This window comes from Taudactylus pleione, unplaced genomic scaffold (genome assembly GCF_031769625.1).
Source record: "Taudactylus pleione unplaced genomic scaffold, aTauple2 ptg000541l, whole genome shotgun sequence".
NCBI classification, from domain to species: Eukaryota; Metazoa; Chordata; class Amphibia; order Anura; family Myobatrachidae; genus Taudactylus; species Taudactylus pleione.
The window spans coordinates 1,570,661-1,589,574 of NW_028284943.1; the positions used below are offsets into that span (position 1 = coordinate 1,570,661).

Consider the following 18,914-nt stretch of genomic DNA (forward strand, 5'->3'; position numbering starts at 1 on the left):
GCTTCTCTGTTTCCTTTTCCTTACTTTCCAGCTCCCCTCGGGCACAGTTGTTTAGACTGACCTGGGGGGGGGTATAGAGGGGGAGGAGCTAGCCACCATTCAAGTTTTTTTATTAAAGGTGCCAGCTCCCGGCTAACCCACTTCTATACCCATTGTACTGAGGCTCCAGTGTCCCCTGTGGAATCGGAGAAAGGGATTTATCGGTAAGTACCAAAATCCTATTATTGACAGACCATCAGGCGTCAATAAGGCAGTCTTCTCCTTGGTGGTCTCGCTTAGGGGAATTTGCCAATTCGTAAGATACCGGCTACACGCCAACTTTTCCACCAGTTCATCCACCAAAGGTTGCGGGTACGCGTCAAACTGGGAAACTTGATTCAGATGTCAAAAGTAGTTACAGAAACTTATTGCCCCAGTAGAAAATGGCAACCCAGAAAATACAGAGTTCCAAACCTCCGCTGCTGCTCCAGACTGCACAGGATTTGCTTTAGTCTCCCTTGGAGGGAGCTGATCCCACAGGAATATGAGTAATTCAGGTGAGAGGCAATCCCTCTCACTAAATAAATGTGTATTTCAATTAGTCCACATACTCTCCGGTGGTCTCAGTTTCTCAAACACATCAACCGCGACTTCGCAATAGTCCTGGTGGCTCCAGATTGGCCTCACTGAAGTTCTTTTGCAGCTTCTCCCAGTTGGGCCGTGGCAGTTTTCACACCATCCAATCCTTCTTTAGCAGGGTCCGTTCGTGTACCCTACATTATAGCATCTTGGTTTACAGCGTGCCTGTTGCAGCCACTTTTCTGAAGCACAAGGTGTCCTTGAAACTGCTACTCCCACTATGCTTTGGGTCAGGAAGCCAGTGTTTGTGGCACACTACCATTTGGAAGCCTTGTGTCTCGGTGTGAACGCCATTGTTTACAACTACCTCCTTCCGGTTGTCCCGAATTCTGTTCCTCCAGGCGGGAATGGTTGCTACTTTTTAGCCTGTGCGTGCTGAGGCTGCAGGTTGCTGCCTTTTTATTCATCTTCTGTCGACGTAGGTTGGCCCTGCTACTGGGTCTAAAGATCTTTTGCAGGGAGTTTATAGAGTCCAGCTACCTTTTGTGCCTCCTCCTACCATGGAATCTCCACCCTGGGGTGACAGTCCTAAAATCGTATGTGTTTGAGACCCTGGACATGGTGGATCTCGCACAATCTTCTGGGCAGATAGCCAATAGCAGAGCTATCAGTAGTAGGTGTCAGAGCTTGGGGCTCTATCCAGTAGGTGGAGCTTCACACAAGGCCGGCTTTTTTGCCTAAGGGTGGTCCCTGCCTTACATGTTGCCCAACCCATTGGAGTTCCTGTTTTATCGGAATATGCATCTTCACCGTCTCTGGCATTGGTTAGGGCTGTATGACCCTATGTTCTCATACTACTTCCAGGAAAACTGATGAATTGGTTGTCTTTTATGATGCCTCCACACGGGGTTGGTTGGCTTCAAAACAGACCCTTTCCAGGTGATTCCGAATGGTTCTACCTCAGACTTGTGTCGCCAATGGTTGGCCTTAAATGTAGTTCCATCTCAGCTCCTTTTGTATGCGTTCGGTTGGGACCTCTTGGACTGCCTGCCACGAAAGTTCTGTTTCTCGCCTTTGCCATGTGGCCACCCAGTCCACAGTTCATTAATTTGGTTATGTTCTACCGTTTTTTGTTTCCTTTGCAACCACTGAATTATAGTTTGGTTACAAGATTCTACAGGTTTTCAGTGCCTCACCACAGGGACATGGAACTAAAAACTTTGAAATAATCCCTGCAAAAGTTTCATAAAACTAAGGCAATTGAATTAGTAACACCTGCTCAAGAAGGAACAAGATCTTTTTTATTTTTTGTTACTAGTAATGAAAATAAATAACAGCTATCCAGATCCTTCAGAACCGTTCTGGATCTCTGGCAGTTAAACACATCATGGTAAGACATTTCAGAATGGAAATGTGTACAGCAATTTTTACTGGTATAAGAATTTCTCCCATTGCAGAAAGTCATCAGAAGTTTATCATATTCCATATTCTGGGCAATCACTACCAATTTACCTACCTCCCCTTTGGGTTGTCAACAGCATCAAGTGCATTCACCAAGGTGCTTGTAACCCACTTAGTGGAGCTGCAAAAACAAGGTGTAACAATATGGCCATACCTGGATGATTTTCTGATTACAGAAAATCCAAAGAAAATTGAGCAGGTCAAAGTAAATGATGTACTTTTTTTCTTCAGCATAATGGATTGCTCACAAATTGGGGGAAATAAGTTGGTTAAATCCCACTCCGGTTTCTTTGCGTACAGATTGATCTGCTACTAGAAACCATAGCAATATCATTGTAAAGATGCCCAAAGATCTGGGCAGTGCTAACCTTGGTTAAAGTTTACCCTAGTAGTCAGCTTAGGATCGGCCTTCATTTATTGAGGATGTTCTCCTCAACAAAAGATGTAGGTCCCATAGGCAAAATGGCAAATGAGAAAACTACATTGGGATGTTCTGTCCAAGATCAGCTACAAGAAAGATTCCTGGGATCGATTGGATTTGGTTGCAGGAGTCCACCACAAATTCTGTAAAAACAGAAAGTCTAATTTCATGTCCTCAATACATGGTTTTAATAACACATTCAAGTGCAGGAGGTTGGGGACCTGGCAATACAAATTGTGCAAGGTGCATGGAGTCCATAAGAAATTAGTAGGCAGAAATTATGACCAATTGCAATTAAAGGGCATTCACTTAATTGTTTTCCGCCATGACAGCTGTTGTGTACCTAAATTGGCTGAGGGTACCCATTAGCAAGGTCATGATGTCAGAAGTGGAAAAGATAATGAATTGGGCAGACACAAACTTGTTCTAACTTTTACCTCTACATGACTCCATAAAAATGAACTTTTTAGCAAAGTTCCTCAGGCCGGTGCAGATTCTACTGGGAGAGTGGGAACTAAACAAAGATGTTCCAGCTGTTAATATGAAAATGTGTATGCCCACATGTTGATTTGATAGCAACATGCCAAACTACCACTTTCCTTCTCCCATCACAGATGTTTGGGAACTCTGAGTAGATGCCCTTTCTCTGCCTTGGAATTTCAATCTGCCTAGGTGGATTGGGGAACTAATCAGAATTGTCAACAAAAATAACAGTCAATGGTGCCAGATGTTGCCAGAGCAGTGTCCAACTTTGTGGGTGGGAAAGATGCCAACATTAGCTAAAGAACTTTGCAAGGCAGCAGCATGGTCATTTATCCATACCGTTACCAATCATTACTCTTCGGATGTTTCTAACAGTCGCTTAGGCAGCAGATAGCTGTTTCTAATTTTTTTTGTTTTTTACTTTTGATTGGCCTCCCATATTATTGCTTGTGTACATCCTATAAGTAAGCTGAAATGTAGGACTGAAAAAGAAAAAAGTAGATTATTCTTACCGGTAATTCTGTTTCTTTGAAAAACTCCTTGGCAGCCCCCAAGTTTTTCCACCTGTATCTTTGTATTCGTGTTTAGGTGAAATAGCAAGAGACACTCAATAGAGACTCATTGAATAGAGCAGCTTCATAATATACTACTATTTTTAATCTAGTCATGTGAAATGGGCAATAAAATATTTGTACAAGTTTTCAGTGTTTAACACAAGGTAGATAAAGCTCTAATGGAGTCTGAAATTATGATTGATTGGCGATTAATATCAGGCACTTTATGCAAACTCACTTTGTGACAAATGGATAACAATGCAGACTTCTCTTCATAAAACATGTCCTAACCTTCACAACAACAATCGTTTATTAAACTGGTACAGCGGCAACTGCTTTCATGTCGTCTGTGCCATTGTGGTGTATTGATGAGAAGGTTCTTGTTACCAGGTTGAGGGTGGTGCTTTTTTGCTGCGATGGTGTTTTAGTCATATGACCAAACATTGACCAGCAGCATTGTGATCTTTGAAAGCTGCCCTTTTAATAACTGCTGCATTTTAAATTTTATTCTAAATCAAAAAGTAATTTGAAAACTATTTATGCCTATTAAATAGGTTGTCCTAATTGTGTAGTACTGCAGATCATGCAGTGTTTTTCATGTTAGCAGGAGATTAATAATGGCTTCATTACTGGAATGTGTCTTACTTGTTAGTCAGCGAATGACCATGCAGATGCAAGACAGGGCAAAAGCCGTTTCATTGATGAAGGACCAAAGACTTGTGAGGATTTCCACTGCTGCTGTCGGGAGTACTGTTGAATGTGACAACTGTTTGGAGCATTTGTTGAGTAACTTCAAGATTCCAATTACCCACCAGCAAACTGTTCTAGCACTGGAACATACAGCCATGGCCAAAAGTTTTGAGAATGACACAAGTATTGGTTTTCACAAAGTTTGCTGCTTCAGTGGTTTTAGGCCTTTTTGTCAGATGTTACTATTGTATACTGAAGTAAAATTACAAGCATTTCATAAGTGTCAAAGGCTTTTATTGACAATTTAAATTAAGTTTATGCAAAGAGTCAATATTTGCAGTGTTGACCCTTCTTTTTCAAGACCTCTGCAGTTCGCCCTGGCAGACTGTCAATCAACTTCTGGGCCACATACTGATGGCCGCCCATTTTTGCCTAATCAATGCTTGGAGTTTGGCAGAATATTTGTGTTTTTTGTTTGTTCACCGCCTCTTGAGGATTGACCACAAGTTCTCAATGGGATTAAGGTCTGGGGAGTTTCCTGCCCTTGGACCCAAAATTTTGATGTTTTGTTCCCCGAGCCACCTAGTTACCCCTTTTGCCTTATGGCAAGGTGCTCCATCATGCTGGAAAAGGCATTGTTCTTCACCAAACTGTTCGATGGTTGGAGTATGTTTTGGTACCATTCTTTATTCATGGCTGTGTTCTTAGGCAAAATTGTGAGTGAGCACACTTCCTTGGCTGAGAAGCAGCCCCACACATGAATGGTCTCAGGATGCTTTACTGTTGGCATGACACAGGACTGATGGTAGCGCTCACCTTTCCTTCTCCAGACAAGTGTTTTTCCAGATGCCCCAAACAATCTGAAATGGGATTCATCAGAGTTATTAACGTTACTCCAGTCCTCAGCAGTCCAATCCCTGTACCTTTTGCAGAATATCAGTCTGTCCCTAATGTTTTTTCTAGAGAGAAGTAGCTTCTTTGCTGCCCTTCTTGACACTAGGCCATCCTCCAAAAGTCTGCGCCTCACTGTGCGTGAAGATGCAGTCACACCTGCCTGCTGCCATTCCTGAGCAAGCTCTGCACTGGTGGTGCACTGATCCCGCAGCTGAATCAACTTTAGGAGACTGTCCTGGCGCTTGCTGGATGTTCTTGGGCGCCCTGAAGCCTTTTTCACAACTATTGAACCTCTCTCCTTGAAGTTCTTGATGATGAGATAAATGGTTGATTTGGGTGCAATCTTACTAGCAGCAATGTTCTTGCCTGTGAAGCCCTTTTTGTGCACAGCAATGATGACTGCGCGTTTCCTTGCAGGTAACAATGGTTAACAGAGGAAGAACAATGATTTCAAGCTCCACCCTCCTTTTTAAAGCTTCCAGTCTGTTCTAACTCATTCAGCATGACAGAGTGATCCCCAGCCTTGTCCTCGTCAACACTCACCTGTATTAACGAGAGAATCACTGACATGTCAGCTGGTCCTTTTGTGGCATGGCTGAAATGCAGTGGAAATGTTGTTTTGGGGATTAAGGGCCTGATTCAGAGTTGGAAATAGTGATATCTCTCTCAACTGTGAACCTGAACAAACCATATTGCAATGCAAGGGGTGTAAATGCATAAAAAATGTACATGTGGGGTAAATACTGGCTGACTTTGCATGTAGCCCATAAATACTGCACAGCTTTATTATTACTCTACAATTTAGATGTCAGTTTGGAAACACTCCTCCCAAATCTAAATCTCTCTGCACATTTTAAATCTGCCCCATTTGCAGTGCAGCATGGTTTCACCAAGATGATCAGTTGAGAAAGATATCTCACTCTATTCCCAAGTCTGAATCAGGCCCTAAGTTCATTGTCATGGCAAAGAGGGACTTTGCAATTCATTTGATCACTCTTCATGACATTCTCCATTATATGCAAATTGCCATCATAAAAACTGAAGCTGCAGACTTTGTGAAAACCAATACTTGTCATTCTCAAAACTTTTTTCCATGGCTGCAAATGTTCCAGGCCATGAAAAAGTTTTGGCTTAATGCTGATAGGTGGCAGTGGAGCAGGGGACCCATATTTATTTTCTACATAGCTGACAGTATATTGAGGTGATGTAATCCTAAAGCAGACAACCCCTGTAATTTCTTATACTCCTATAATGCGATTGAGGTACTATAGTTGATGTACAGTAGCCATAAATGCCATGTGTAAGCCATTTCCATCATTAGAAAAGGTATTTGCTCTCATTAAATATGTGAAAGAGAATAGGAGAGTTAAATGCTATTCAGTTAAATTTCTGTTCCGTAATCTAAGTCAACCACAGGCATCTAGTAAGGAAGGGTTGGGCAGAAGTCTCTGTGTGTGTATGTATGTAATATATATATATATATATATATGTGTGTGTGTGTATATTATATATATATATATATATATATATATATATATATATAGAATTTTTTTTTATTTTTTTTTTTGTCTGAAAACTAGCTGATGACAATTATTTTAGGAGTAAATCCACTGCTTTTCCTTTTAAGGATTAGTACAGTAAAAGAGAAATTATTGAGAGACAATGCATGTAAGAGGGAAACATGACTATAATTCATGAATCAGGCTGGTGGGATTTCTCTGATGGAAAATAAATAACAATGTAATTTGTCACTTTTTTTCCAGCTTCTCTATCAGTGAAATAGATTGTTTCCTTCCTAGCGGGCGTCATGGGTGACTGTCTGACCCCTGAGGAAAAGGCTCAGCTCATTACACGCAACCTGCAGGTTTGTATACCTTCTTTGTTTTTTGGGTTTATTTTTTTGGGGTAATTTTTTTAAATTATTTCTGAACCTGTACTATAATGGGGGTTTTTTTTTTGTTTGTTTTTTTACTACATTTTATTGAAACCTTGCACTTGATTTGTTTTTAGTTAAATTTTTTTTTTAAGCTTTGTTTTCTTAAAAGGAAAGAATATTTAAAAAAAAAAAAATTCCCATCGATGTTTAGCGCATCATCTGGAAAAATGGGTACAGTAGCTTTGTAAAGCGTATTCCCTGTTTTCATTGTTTTCAGCACCACACTATGGATTCCTTACTTTCATTTGTATTCTCATGTTTCTCTGCACCTAGACTCATCTGCATTTACATATTTGTATGTATTATCTGCATTTACATATTTGTATGTTTTAAAGTTGGCCTGACACATTTAAAATGTAATATTATAGAACAATTATGGTTCACACCAGACATTGGCCTCATGAGCTTTGTAACTGCTCTGATGCCTTGTTCTCAAACCTTTACTATTCTCGCAGATGTACTTTACCTCATTTGGGCATATAGTTACAGCTGGGCACTAGCATTAACGCTGGGATATGTTGCTCAGGTTTTGATAAAGAGTTCATTTTTATTCCTGTCAAAGAAATAACTTTAAAAAACAAAATAGGAAAATCCTGAAGAATTTACTGTATGTTGAGGTATAATCTCTATAATGTCTTGTGTGTACAAACTGTTTACCCAATGCCTATATGCAATGAGGGCAGCCTAAGGCAGTAAAGGTATGCTTACAAAAAAAATCTATCCACAAATTAGGAGATCAAGGCCCTTGAAGCTTGCAGGACAGCAGGCAGTTATCTTTAGTGCCGCAGGAGGAAAATGGAAAATAATTATGGATCCTAGAGATCCTGAGCTACTGTTAATTAGAATTACCTTTACTGTAGCAAGGATACGGGATACTAATGTAGCAGGTGACAAAGAACGGGATGTAATCGGGAAGCTGGCTGACATTATACCGACAGCCGGCTTCCCGACTGTCATATCCCGTCGAGGGTGAAATAACCAGCGTCTAGATGTAGACGCCGCTCATTTTACCGACACCGGGAGACCGGCGCCCCGGCATACTGTTTATTGGTCACCACCTTCATTAGTACCTCATCCTTGGAGGAAAGATAATTCAGATAATCAGCAGAAAGTTTGTTATAATATACAAATGCATGGATATGGGACATAATATTATTTCAACTTTTCCAATATCTTATGTCGGGTTTACGGTGTGCATGGAATGACTGCTCCAGCCAGAGGACGCAGACTTACGGACTGACTGTTGTCACGGCACAGACACATATGTAGTCTCTGTAACCTCAGCACATATGCATACACACACACCCATGCAGTCCCATCACACCTTATGTAGTATGAACAGAACAGTTGAGGGGTTAACTGCGCACACAAGCGGCAGCAGTTAGGGAGTACTAAGAAAGGAGATCATCCACCTCCAGGAAAGATATCTGAATAGCAAAAGAGTTAAGTACTCCTGTACTTCGCACAGCTAATAAACTAAAAGAGTAGAAGAATACACCGTAATAAAATAGGATTTTCATAATCAGCATAAAGAAGGGGTAAAAAAGTCACTTATTTCGGTTGAATCCAAGTAGTGTTTCTACCAATGTGGAACTCCAACCCTATGGGTGGTCTTCATTTTCAAATACCGATTTCCATATCAGGTTTTCCTCATGAGAGGAAAAAAAGGAAAACAAAAAAACAATGGTATAGTATATCTAAAATATGTTGGTAATTATGTAAAAAATGGTCCTCCACTCGAGTCCTCAATTTACAAGTAACATACCGTACTCCCATATAAAACGGAGTATATACCACCCAAAAAGTTTTCTTTATCCTTTATGTAGCTGAGTATATACAGGAATGGAATTCTTGACTTATTCAGAAATCTATTATCAATAGTAGTAAGAAAGATGATGGGCGTACCCAAACTCACAATCAAGCATGCTGTGATAGACGTATCAAGGTTTCTTTATGTTGTCCCTATGGTCTCTCTTCATCCGCCATTTCTCTTATTCACCTCATGTCCATGAAGCAATTATTGAATTTTATATGAAATATTTTGTGTTAGGAGCAAAATTGGTTTTAACCATTTTTCTACTCCAAGGTCCTTAGGGTCCACAGGGATACCTTGGGGGGGGGGTATAGGCTTGGCTCCGCCATGGGCAGCACACAGTTAAATCTTTTCATCCCAGGATGCACCAGGCCCCCTCCTATACCCCGCCCCCAGGCCAAGGCACCTCAGTTTCAGTAGATGCCCGGCCGGAGCTGGGTTACCTCACGGGGGCTGTGTTTCACAGCCCCTGAAGAATCTTCAAGAGCAGTAGCATGGACAGTCCAGCGGACGTCCATGTTACTACTCCAACACCCACGCCGGCGCCGACCACCGGTAGCGATCCGGGGAGCTCGGCGGGCTCTGCGGGGTTCCAGCTAGCTGAACACCCCGGGGTCTGAGACTGCGGCCGGACTTACGAGGGACATCAAAGGTAAGCAGCGGGTGTCTGCGGTAGGCACCCGCTGTTACGCAGTCCTTGCGTACCCAGGGCTGGGGGCTGCCTGGGGGCGGCAGTATAGTGGAGCCAGGCATGAGCCTGCACTCACACTAGACACCAGGGATGCGGGGCTGGAGCGTTAAGGACGCGCTCCAGCATCCCCGGGGTTAATGGCCTGCCAGGGGAGGACGCCTTCCCTGTTCAGCACAGGAGGCTCCTCCCCCTTCACTACTCTCAGGCGCCTTGCATATAAGTTTTGGCAGGCTGAGTCAGTGATCCTCTCCAGCCCGCCTCTCTTCATTCCTCCGGTGGGTGTTCACAAAGGTAATGGCGGTTATGGCGGCACACCTGCAGTTGCAGGGGGTTCACCTGTTACCTTACTTGGACGATCTTCTGTTGTTGGCGGGGTCGCCACAGATCCTTTGCAGCCATCTGCAACTGACAATATCAGTGTTGCAGGCTCATGGCTGGTTAGTGAATTGGAAGAAGTCATCTCTGATTCCTTCTCAGAGGATGATCCACCTCGGAGCGTTGTTGGACTCTCAACAACAGAGGATCTTTTTGACGGAAGAAAAGATATCCCTGTTGAAGTCCGAAATACACACTGTTCTAAGGAGTCTCCGAGTGTCGCTTCTTTCGGCAATGAAGTTGCTGGGATCCATGGTGTCAACGTTCGACATGGTGGAATATGTCCAGTTCCATTCCAGACCTCTGCAGATGTTGATCCTCTCCAGGTGGGATGGAGTTCCCTGTCGAATAAAGACGCAGATGATCAGGCTCACTCCGGAGGTATGCCTATCCCTGACCTGGTGGTTACAGAGATCACATCTCAGCAGGGGACGCCCGTTTTGGATTTCAGATTGGATCCACGGTGGCTTACCTAAATCATCAAGGAGGAACTCTAAGTCAAGCGGCTCTAAGGGAGGTCTCTTGCATTCTGACTTGGGCAGAAAGCAATCTCCCAGCCATTTCGGCCGTGTTCATTCCGGGAGTACTCAACTGGGAAGCGGACTTCCTCAGCCGCCACAATGTACACCCGGGGGAATGGTCTCTTCACCAGGAGGTGTTCCAACTCCTGGTGGACAAGTGGGGCCTTCCCGAAATAGACCTCATGGCACAACCGCAAGCTCTGGGCGTACGGATCCCAAACAAGAGACGCAGGGGCTCTCCTAGTGGACGCTCTATCAGCACGGTAGAACTTCCAGTTTGCGTACCTGTTTCCTCCGTTCTCCCTTCTGCCTCGGGTAATTCGAAAGGTCAGGCAGGAAGGAGGCAAGATACTGCTGGTGACTCCTGCGTGGCCCAGACTGAGTTGGTACTCTGATCTTCAGTGTCTGTCCATCGACACTCCATTGCTATTGCCTTAACGTCCGGACCTGTTGTCTCAAGGCCCTTCTCTCTACCTGGACCTGAATCGCCTGTCTTTTGACGGCGTGGCTCTTGAGACTTCCCTCTTGAGATCTAAGGGTTTCTCAAGAGTGGTGGTGAATACCATGCTTCGAGCTCGGAAACCTGCTTTGGCTAGAATCTACCACAGGGTATGGCATACTTATTTTGAGTGGTGTCACCCTAGAGGGTTTGATCCTCCAGGATTTTTGGATATCCAGAGTGCTGGCTTTCCTACAGGTGGGCTTAGATTTAGGTCTACGCCTCGCTTCACTGAAGGTGCACTTTTGTGCCCTGTCGGTTTGGTTTCAGCATAGGATCGCTACGCTGTCTGATACCCGCACTTTCATAAAGGGTATACTTTGCATCCAGCCTCCCTTTGTCCCTCCGGTGGCTCCTTGGGACTTGGCTGTGGTCCTAAGGGCATTCCAAGGTTCTATATTCAAACCTTTTTGGGTTCCATGGACTTGAAATGGCTTACGATAAAAACAGTGTTTCTTCTAGCCATTGCTTCGGCTACAAGGGTGTCTGATTTGAGGGCTCTCTCGTCGTCCCCTTTCTGATTTTTCATTCGGATAAGGCGGTACTTCGTATACGACCTGATTTCCTTCCTAAGGTGGTATCTAGTTTCCACATTAACGAGGAAATTGTGGTTCCAGCCTTTAATTCATTGGATCTTTTGGCTGGAGAGGCCTTTTTTAGATGTGAGAATTTATGTGAACCGTACTAGTTCTTTGAGGGAATCGGACTCTTTGTTTTGTACTCTATGGTTTTCATAAGAGGGGTTGGCCTGCTAATAAGCAGACTCTGGCACGATGGATTTGCATGGCTATCTCTGAGGCTTATACTCGTGAGGGTCTCCCAGTGCCACCCTCTGTGAAGGCTCATTCTACGAGGTCTGTATGTCCTTCGTGGGCAGCTCGCTGTGGCACCTCGGCTGTTCAGCTTTGCAAGACTGCTACGTGGTCCTCTGTCCATACTTTCGTCAGGCATTACGTATTTGACACCTTCGCTTCTCGGGATGCTTCCTTTGGGCGGCGTGTGCTCCCCTCTGCGCAGGAGCGTCCCCGCCCTTGAAGGATACTGCTTTGGGACATCCCCAAGGTATCCCTGTGGATCCCTAAGGACCCTGCAGTAGAAAACAAGAGATATGGTAAGCACTTACCTTTTTATCTCTGTTTCTACGAAGTCCTTAGAGTCCACAGGGCGCCTGCCCTGTGCTTATGTAGGGAGTTCTGGTCGCCAGTTTCTGTCTCCTTCTCTGTGAGAATGTGAATCTTCTGTGTTCCAGACTTTCTTCTTCCTTTTTCTCCTCCTCCGGCCTATGGCTTGATACTAAAACTGAGGTGCCTTGGCCTGGGGGCGGGGTATAGGAGGAGCTTCATTCCCTGCTAGCGTGGCAGTCCGGATCTGTCCTCACGTTTTCAGATGATTACATTCTGCTCCATGTGTATACGATGATTGTTATTTTACTGGATTTTTAGTATTGACATCAATTAAATTGTTAAAACCAATTCTGCTCCTAATACAAAATATTTCATGTTAAAGTCAATATATGCTTCATGGACATGAGGTGAATAAGAGAATTGGCAGATGAAAGACATCATAGGGACAACATAAAGAAACCTTGATACGTTTATCACAGCATTCTTGATTTGTGAGTTTGGGTACGCCCATCAACTTTCTTACTACTATTGATGATAGATTTCTGAATAAGTCAAGAATTCCTTTCCTGTATATACTCAGCTACATAAAGGATAAAGAAAACTTGTTTTGGATGGTATATACTCCGTTTTATACGTGAGTACGGTATGTTACTTGTAAATTGAGGACTCAGAGTGGAGGACCATTTTTTTACATAATTACCTACATATTTTAGATATACTATACCATTGTTTTTTCTTGTTTTCCTTTTTTCCCTCTCCTGAGGAAAACCTGATAAGGAAACCGGTATTTGAAAATGAAGACTACCCATAGGATTGGAGTTCCTCATTGGTAGAAACACTACTTGGATTCAACCGAAATAAGTGACTTTTTTTTTACCCCTTCTTTATGTTGGTTTATGAAAATCCTATTTTATTACTGTGTATTCTTCTACACCTTATGCAGTCTCAGCACACACCATGCACTCTCAGCACACATGCACACAACATGCACTCTCATTAGGTAGGCTTAGCACACATACGTACAAACACACACGCACACGTAGCCTCAGCACATGCATATACACATGACAGAATTTATCAGCAGGGGCAAACAGCAGCACTGCTGGGGATTACTGTAGTCCGTACTTGCCATCAGTGCTGCCGAGTCTCTGCATGCAGGAGAAGAGAGAGGTGGCCAGACGGGAGCCCACTGAAGAGAGACTTGCCCTTGTGTGTGTGTGTGTATATATATATATATATATATATATATATATATATCCATCCTGCTGGTCCCTGCCCCCGACTACACCAGCCACCCGACATCTCTTGCATCAGCGAAAGGACATTTCGCAGGGGCTGCTGGGAAACTTGGTCCCTACCCATCTGTGACACTGGTCACAGATGGAAGGGACTAGATTTCCCAGCAGCCTCTGCGGAACGTCCTTTAGCTGATACAAAGGATGCCGGTAGTTCACATGACTGCTGTTTGGAAAGGAGCTGCACTGAGTGCAGCCTGCTGAACAACCGGCGCCGTAGGAGACATAGTGCAGGGCCGGGTCAGGAGTGTGCACTTCAGAGCCGGGCGTCGCACACCGCCCCAGCGGGCGCCCGGCATATAGTGATTGTTGTGGATGGCCGGTTCCGCCCTCAGGGCTTTTGCACTCTGTGCAGAGGCACTACCCTAGTTACGGCCCTGAACTATAGATCTTTTCAGGTTTTTTTTTTGTTTGTTTGTTGTTTTTTTTCAAATTGTGTCCAGCCACTTTTTTTTTGACTATTGGGAAGCATGTTTGTTTTCCGCATCGTGCAAGCGTGATTAAGGGTTCAGGAACACAGGCACATTTTTATAGGAAAGAAAAAAGAATAATCCATAAACTCTGTAATGTTTTAAAATCAAAATTACCAATAGCACCTGCTCACCTTGAGTTAACTGATCAACAAAGCACAAAAAAGGCAGCACAAATAAACCACTTGGTCAGAAAATTAATTGGTGTAAACCTGGAGTTTAAATGAACCTTAAACAATTTAAATCTAATCACTTTTTATATTTATAAAGAATAACGTCCTGTATTAACTGTGTCACCGGGTATAGTATGATATGTCAGCAGTCATTATATTGACGTAGACAGTGATGGCATGTCCGAATGCCTACATATCGTCCCTGGCGGCTCAGCAGTGACTTACCTTGATCCCGACGGCAGTCATGTGACCATTACTTCCAGGTCAGACCTGAAGTTACAGCGTTCTTGTGAGTATTTGTCCCCTAATCCCTAACCCTCCTCTTCGGAGCCTATCCCTCCCGCCCATAGCCTAACCATAATGTTGACATTCTCACAATGTCGACCTGTTGACTGTGGACATTTTAACAATGTCAACATTGTAATTGTTGACCTTTTGACTACTTGTCAACATACTTGTCAATTATTAACAAAAGTATAAAAACTCTGTAGCCATCCAAAAACAAATAGCCAATAGGTTAAACTTCTATGACAGCATTAAGTAGCGCCAGATTGCACATATAGCAGCAACAAAATAAAATGCTAAACTGCATTATGAGGCTGAATAAATACTGTATATACTAGGCAGCTAACAAGTACAGATTTGCAATTACAGCATTTTATTTTGTTGCTTCTATATCTGCAATCTGTCGCTACTTATTGCTGCTGCATTGGCTGTTTTGTGGGGGTGTTTTTTGGATGCCTACAGTTATGTTTATTTATAATTACCAATGTTGATCTAAATAACATTAGATGTAAATGTATTTATTTAAAAAATAAATAATTTCAATTGTTCAAAGGTTCATGTGACCCCAGGGTTACACTAATTGCTTTTCTGACCATAAGGATTAGTTACGCGGCCTCTTTTTGTGTTTTGTGATAGGAATCTGAGGTCTTCTGAAGCGCAGTCATTTTAGCTGACTAGATGGGTCATTCATCTGTGGGCTTCCCTCTGTTACCCTTTGCTCAGAATATTGATACAGTACTTGACGTATGTGTCCAAGACTGTAGTCATGTGTTTTTGTTGAGTTTAATAATTTCACAATTTTTTGTCAGCCTTTATCCATACTCTGCATCAGTCCCATTATACTCAGTAGCACACTTGTCGCTTTAATGAATATTGTTTGCATATTAAAGCTGTGCTACCTGCTAGTAAAATTAACTGCTTTGTGCAGCCATATTTCCCAGGGCTCTACACGTTCTGTAATACCTAACTGGCAGGTTCACTACCTTTTTAAATTGTGACATAGGGGTATGTGTGTGGGAGGAACAATCACATGGGTGAGGAAGCCCCTGCACTATCATCTTTTAGGTCAGGGGTGGGGAACCTTTCTTCTGCTGAGGGCCATTTTGATATATATAACATTTGCAGGCCACGCCCCTTCCGTGTGATGTCACACGGGGCGGGGCCACAGTCGCCGGTGATTACAGCAATGCCAGGAGCATCCTGAAGATGCACTGCTGCATAGATTCTGGCTGCAGGGTGTCATTCTAGGCACCCTGCTAGACAGATGAGGCTAGCAGAAAAAAGCTCGGTGGGCCAGACCAATTGATTCTGCGGGCCTTATGTGGCCCCCGGGAGGAGGTTCCCCATCCCTGTTTTCGGTAATAGTGCTGATTTTGTTTCACTAGCCTCCATGCTTTTTTTTTTTTATTGGTTGTTTTGCTGGTTTTAAGTCTAGAAACTGAAAATTTTATTTGTTGTTACAGGAGGTTCTTGGGGAGGACAAGCTGAAAGAAATCCTGACGGAGCGAGAGCTTCGACTATATTGGGGCACAGCAACCACAGGGAAACCACATGTAGCTTATTTTGTGCCAATGTCCAAAATCGCTGACTTCCTAAAGGCTGGATGTGAGGTGGGTACTGACCGGTTATTGCTGTATCAGAGAATAAGATAAGAGAATGCTAAATAAAAGTAGATAGAATCAGCTTATTAGAAGTATTGACTTAGAACACTTAGTAATTTGGCTCCATTTACAAGGCTGCTTGACTGATTTTTATATTTTTTGTCTGCAATATGTGATGGAATTTTTTTTCAACTCAATACATTTTTATTAAAAAGAATAACCGTACAAATTAAAGAAATTTCAGAATTGCGTATAAAGTTTACATTTTGTAATAAAACTGTGACTAAGGGAAAAAAACGGGGGTATAAGGTAGAGAGGAGGGGATACCCTGTGGCTGTGGCAAAATGTGGCTTATATAGTAGAGAAACAAACAAATACAAACATTAGAGGGTGAATAAATTGTGTTCAGTCTACCTATGCAAAAAATCAGCTTGTCAAAGTAATATGGTTAGCGTAGAAGTCAGACCAAAGACTCTAATAAAAGGAGAAGAAACTGACATTGAGTATTTGATGCCAAGAGTTTCCATTTCAAAGCTACGCTGAGTGTTAGAGATTATTTTAGACCGAACAGGAAGATCAGGTCGTTTCCAGTATTGCAGTTCTTGTAGAGATGATAATATGGCAAGTTACGGATTTATTATAGGATTGGAATGAGAGAGGAAAGTGATGCAGAAGAGCTATTTCAGGGAGTTGAGGTAGAGATACTTAAGTATCCTGAGAAATTAAATCAAAGACCAAGGATTGGATCACCGGGCATGACCAAAAAATGTGTATCACAGAACCCACCATTCCACAATTTCTCCAGGAAAATCTAGAGGACTTGGGCCACAGTTTGTGTAACATATGTGGAGTATGGTATAGACCATGTAGTAGTTCAGACATCATTTCTGAATGGGTAATACATTTTAAACATTTTGAAAACATTCGTAAACACTGATATCCAGTCTGCATCAGTTGCATGAGATCTGAAGGTATTTCTCCCATTTAATTTTGATGGCAAGCTTATTGTCGTCTTTGGAAGACAAAATGGTTTTATGTACCACATTTATATACCACCCTTACAACTCGGGGAGGAGAATTTAGAGGATATACAAGGATGTGGGGTACGTAAACGTTGGTCACGAGCACAGTTGGATAAAATCCAATGTCTCCCATATCCAAAATGCTTGGGACCAGAAGTATTTTGGATATCGGAATATTCTGTATATTGGAATAATTGCATACCATATTGAGAACTTGGAAAAGGGACCCAAATGTAAACACAGAATGCATTTGTTTTATATACACCTACAGGTCATTTTATACAATATTTTCAATAATTTTGTGGCTCAAACAAAGTTTGTGTACATACATGAAATTCATTTATGTTTCATATAAACCTTATGTACAAAGCCTGAAGGTAATTTTATACAATATTTTTAATAATTTTGTGTCTTAAATTTTGTGTACATTGAACCAACAAAAAGTATAAAAAGTAAATTCAGTATTTCGGAATATTTGGATACGGGAGACTCACCCTGTATTTATAAAACTCATTTGAAGCAATGGCATATAGAGTTGAAGGAATGGTTTAAAGTGTCAGTTATCATATAGATTCTGTACTGTTATAATACCTTAACTAGGCCAATTGCATAAATTCAGGTTTAGAATCTGGGAAACCTTAATAGACTGAATTGAGAAGTCACCATGCAGTTTGATCAATTTATCCCACACAATGAGGGGATCTGATAAACTCTTAATCTAAAAGATTTGGGTGGTCTGTGTGTTGAATCAGCCCATAAAAAATCCTGCAGGGGAAAGGAGTTAGAACTACTCTTTTGTATGACTACCTAAGGTTTTGGTTCAGAGGGGTAGATCCAATTTCTAAACTGATCTGATAGACAGGCACATTGGTACATTTCAATGTTAGGGGCAGCGATTCCACCCCTAATCTTAGAACTGAACAGGCAAACCCTAGCTATTTGAGGGTGTTTGCCTTTCCAGACAAAGGAGTAAAGGTAATAGCCTGTGTACTGCAGGCATCGGCAGGTTCCCTGCAAGTCTGCCCGATTTTTTTTTTTAAAGTAGCAGTCATTTAAATGTGACAACCAGGTTGTTTTTTGCCCTTTAAATGACTGCTGCTTTAAAACATTGGGCAGTCTCGCACAGAATTCACCGATGCCTACAGTGCGCAGGCTGTTACTTCGGCCTTTGAGGTAAGTATAACGGTATAAAATTTGGTTCAAATTTGCATGGCAATTATGAAGAGTATACCCTGGAACAGATATAAGATTTTAGGAAGCAGCATCATTTTAATCAAACCTAAATGCCCCAACCAAAAAATTTCATAATGTGTCCAGAATTTGGGAGAGTTGTGAATTGATCAAGTAAGGGTTGATAAGTTATAGTGTACTGTTAATGAACCAGAATTTGTATACTTGCAACAGGTGGTCTGCAGTTATAACGGTATTTATATTGGTAAGAACGCAGGGAAGTCTGTATGCTACGGCTTCTGTTTTAGAGTATTCAACTTGTGTAGGAGACTGCAAAATAAACCTGTAGGTTATTGTTAAGAGTAGGCAGAGAGACCTCCAGGGCTGGTGACCAATAAGAGTACATTAACAAACAGATCTTATGTTGACTAGAGCTGTCAGTTATACCTGTAAATAAGGTAGGGGACCAAACCTTTGCTGCTAAGGGAAATATAAAGGGGGATAGGGGGCATCTCTGACTGGTTCCATTAGTGATATCAAAACTTCTGGATAGAAACCCATTGCTAAAGATGCGGACAGAAGAATTGCTGTACAATGAGAGAACGCTTGTAGAAAAAGTCCAGTAAAGCCAAATCTATGAGTACCTTAGACATATAAAGCCAGTGCAGTCTGTCAAATACCTTTTCTGTGTCTAGGGGAAACAGAACCATGAGGACAGGGTGTGCTGCATGTGTTTCCAATAAATTAAAAATCTGTCTAGTGCTCTCTGGGGCTTCTTTGCCCAATATGAAACCAACTTGGTCATGAGAAACTAAACTGGGGAGACTTGGGTTAAGCCTGTTGGCTATTAGTTTTGCATATAATTTGACGTCCTGTTT

General features: G+C 42.3%; 1 protein-coding gene across 2 annotated transcripts in view; it reads left to right on the top strand.

The window, feature by feature from the left end:
- Positions 1-18,914, top strand: part of YARS1 (tyrosyl-tRNA synthetase 1) — a 68,065-nt gene that overhangs the window by 13,518 nt on the left and 35,633 nt on the right. For both annotated transcript variants that reach the window (XM_088451211.1, XM_088451212.1), the window contains exons 2-3: positions 6,825-6,925; positions 15,707-15,853. In XM_088451211.1, the coding sequence (XP_088307337.1) occupies positions 6,869-6,925; positions 15,707-15,853 (204 nt within the window). In that variant the 5' untranslated portion in view covers positions 6,825-6,868. The remainder of the gene's footprint in view (positions 1-6,824; positions 6,926-15,706; positions 15,854-18,914) is intronic.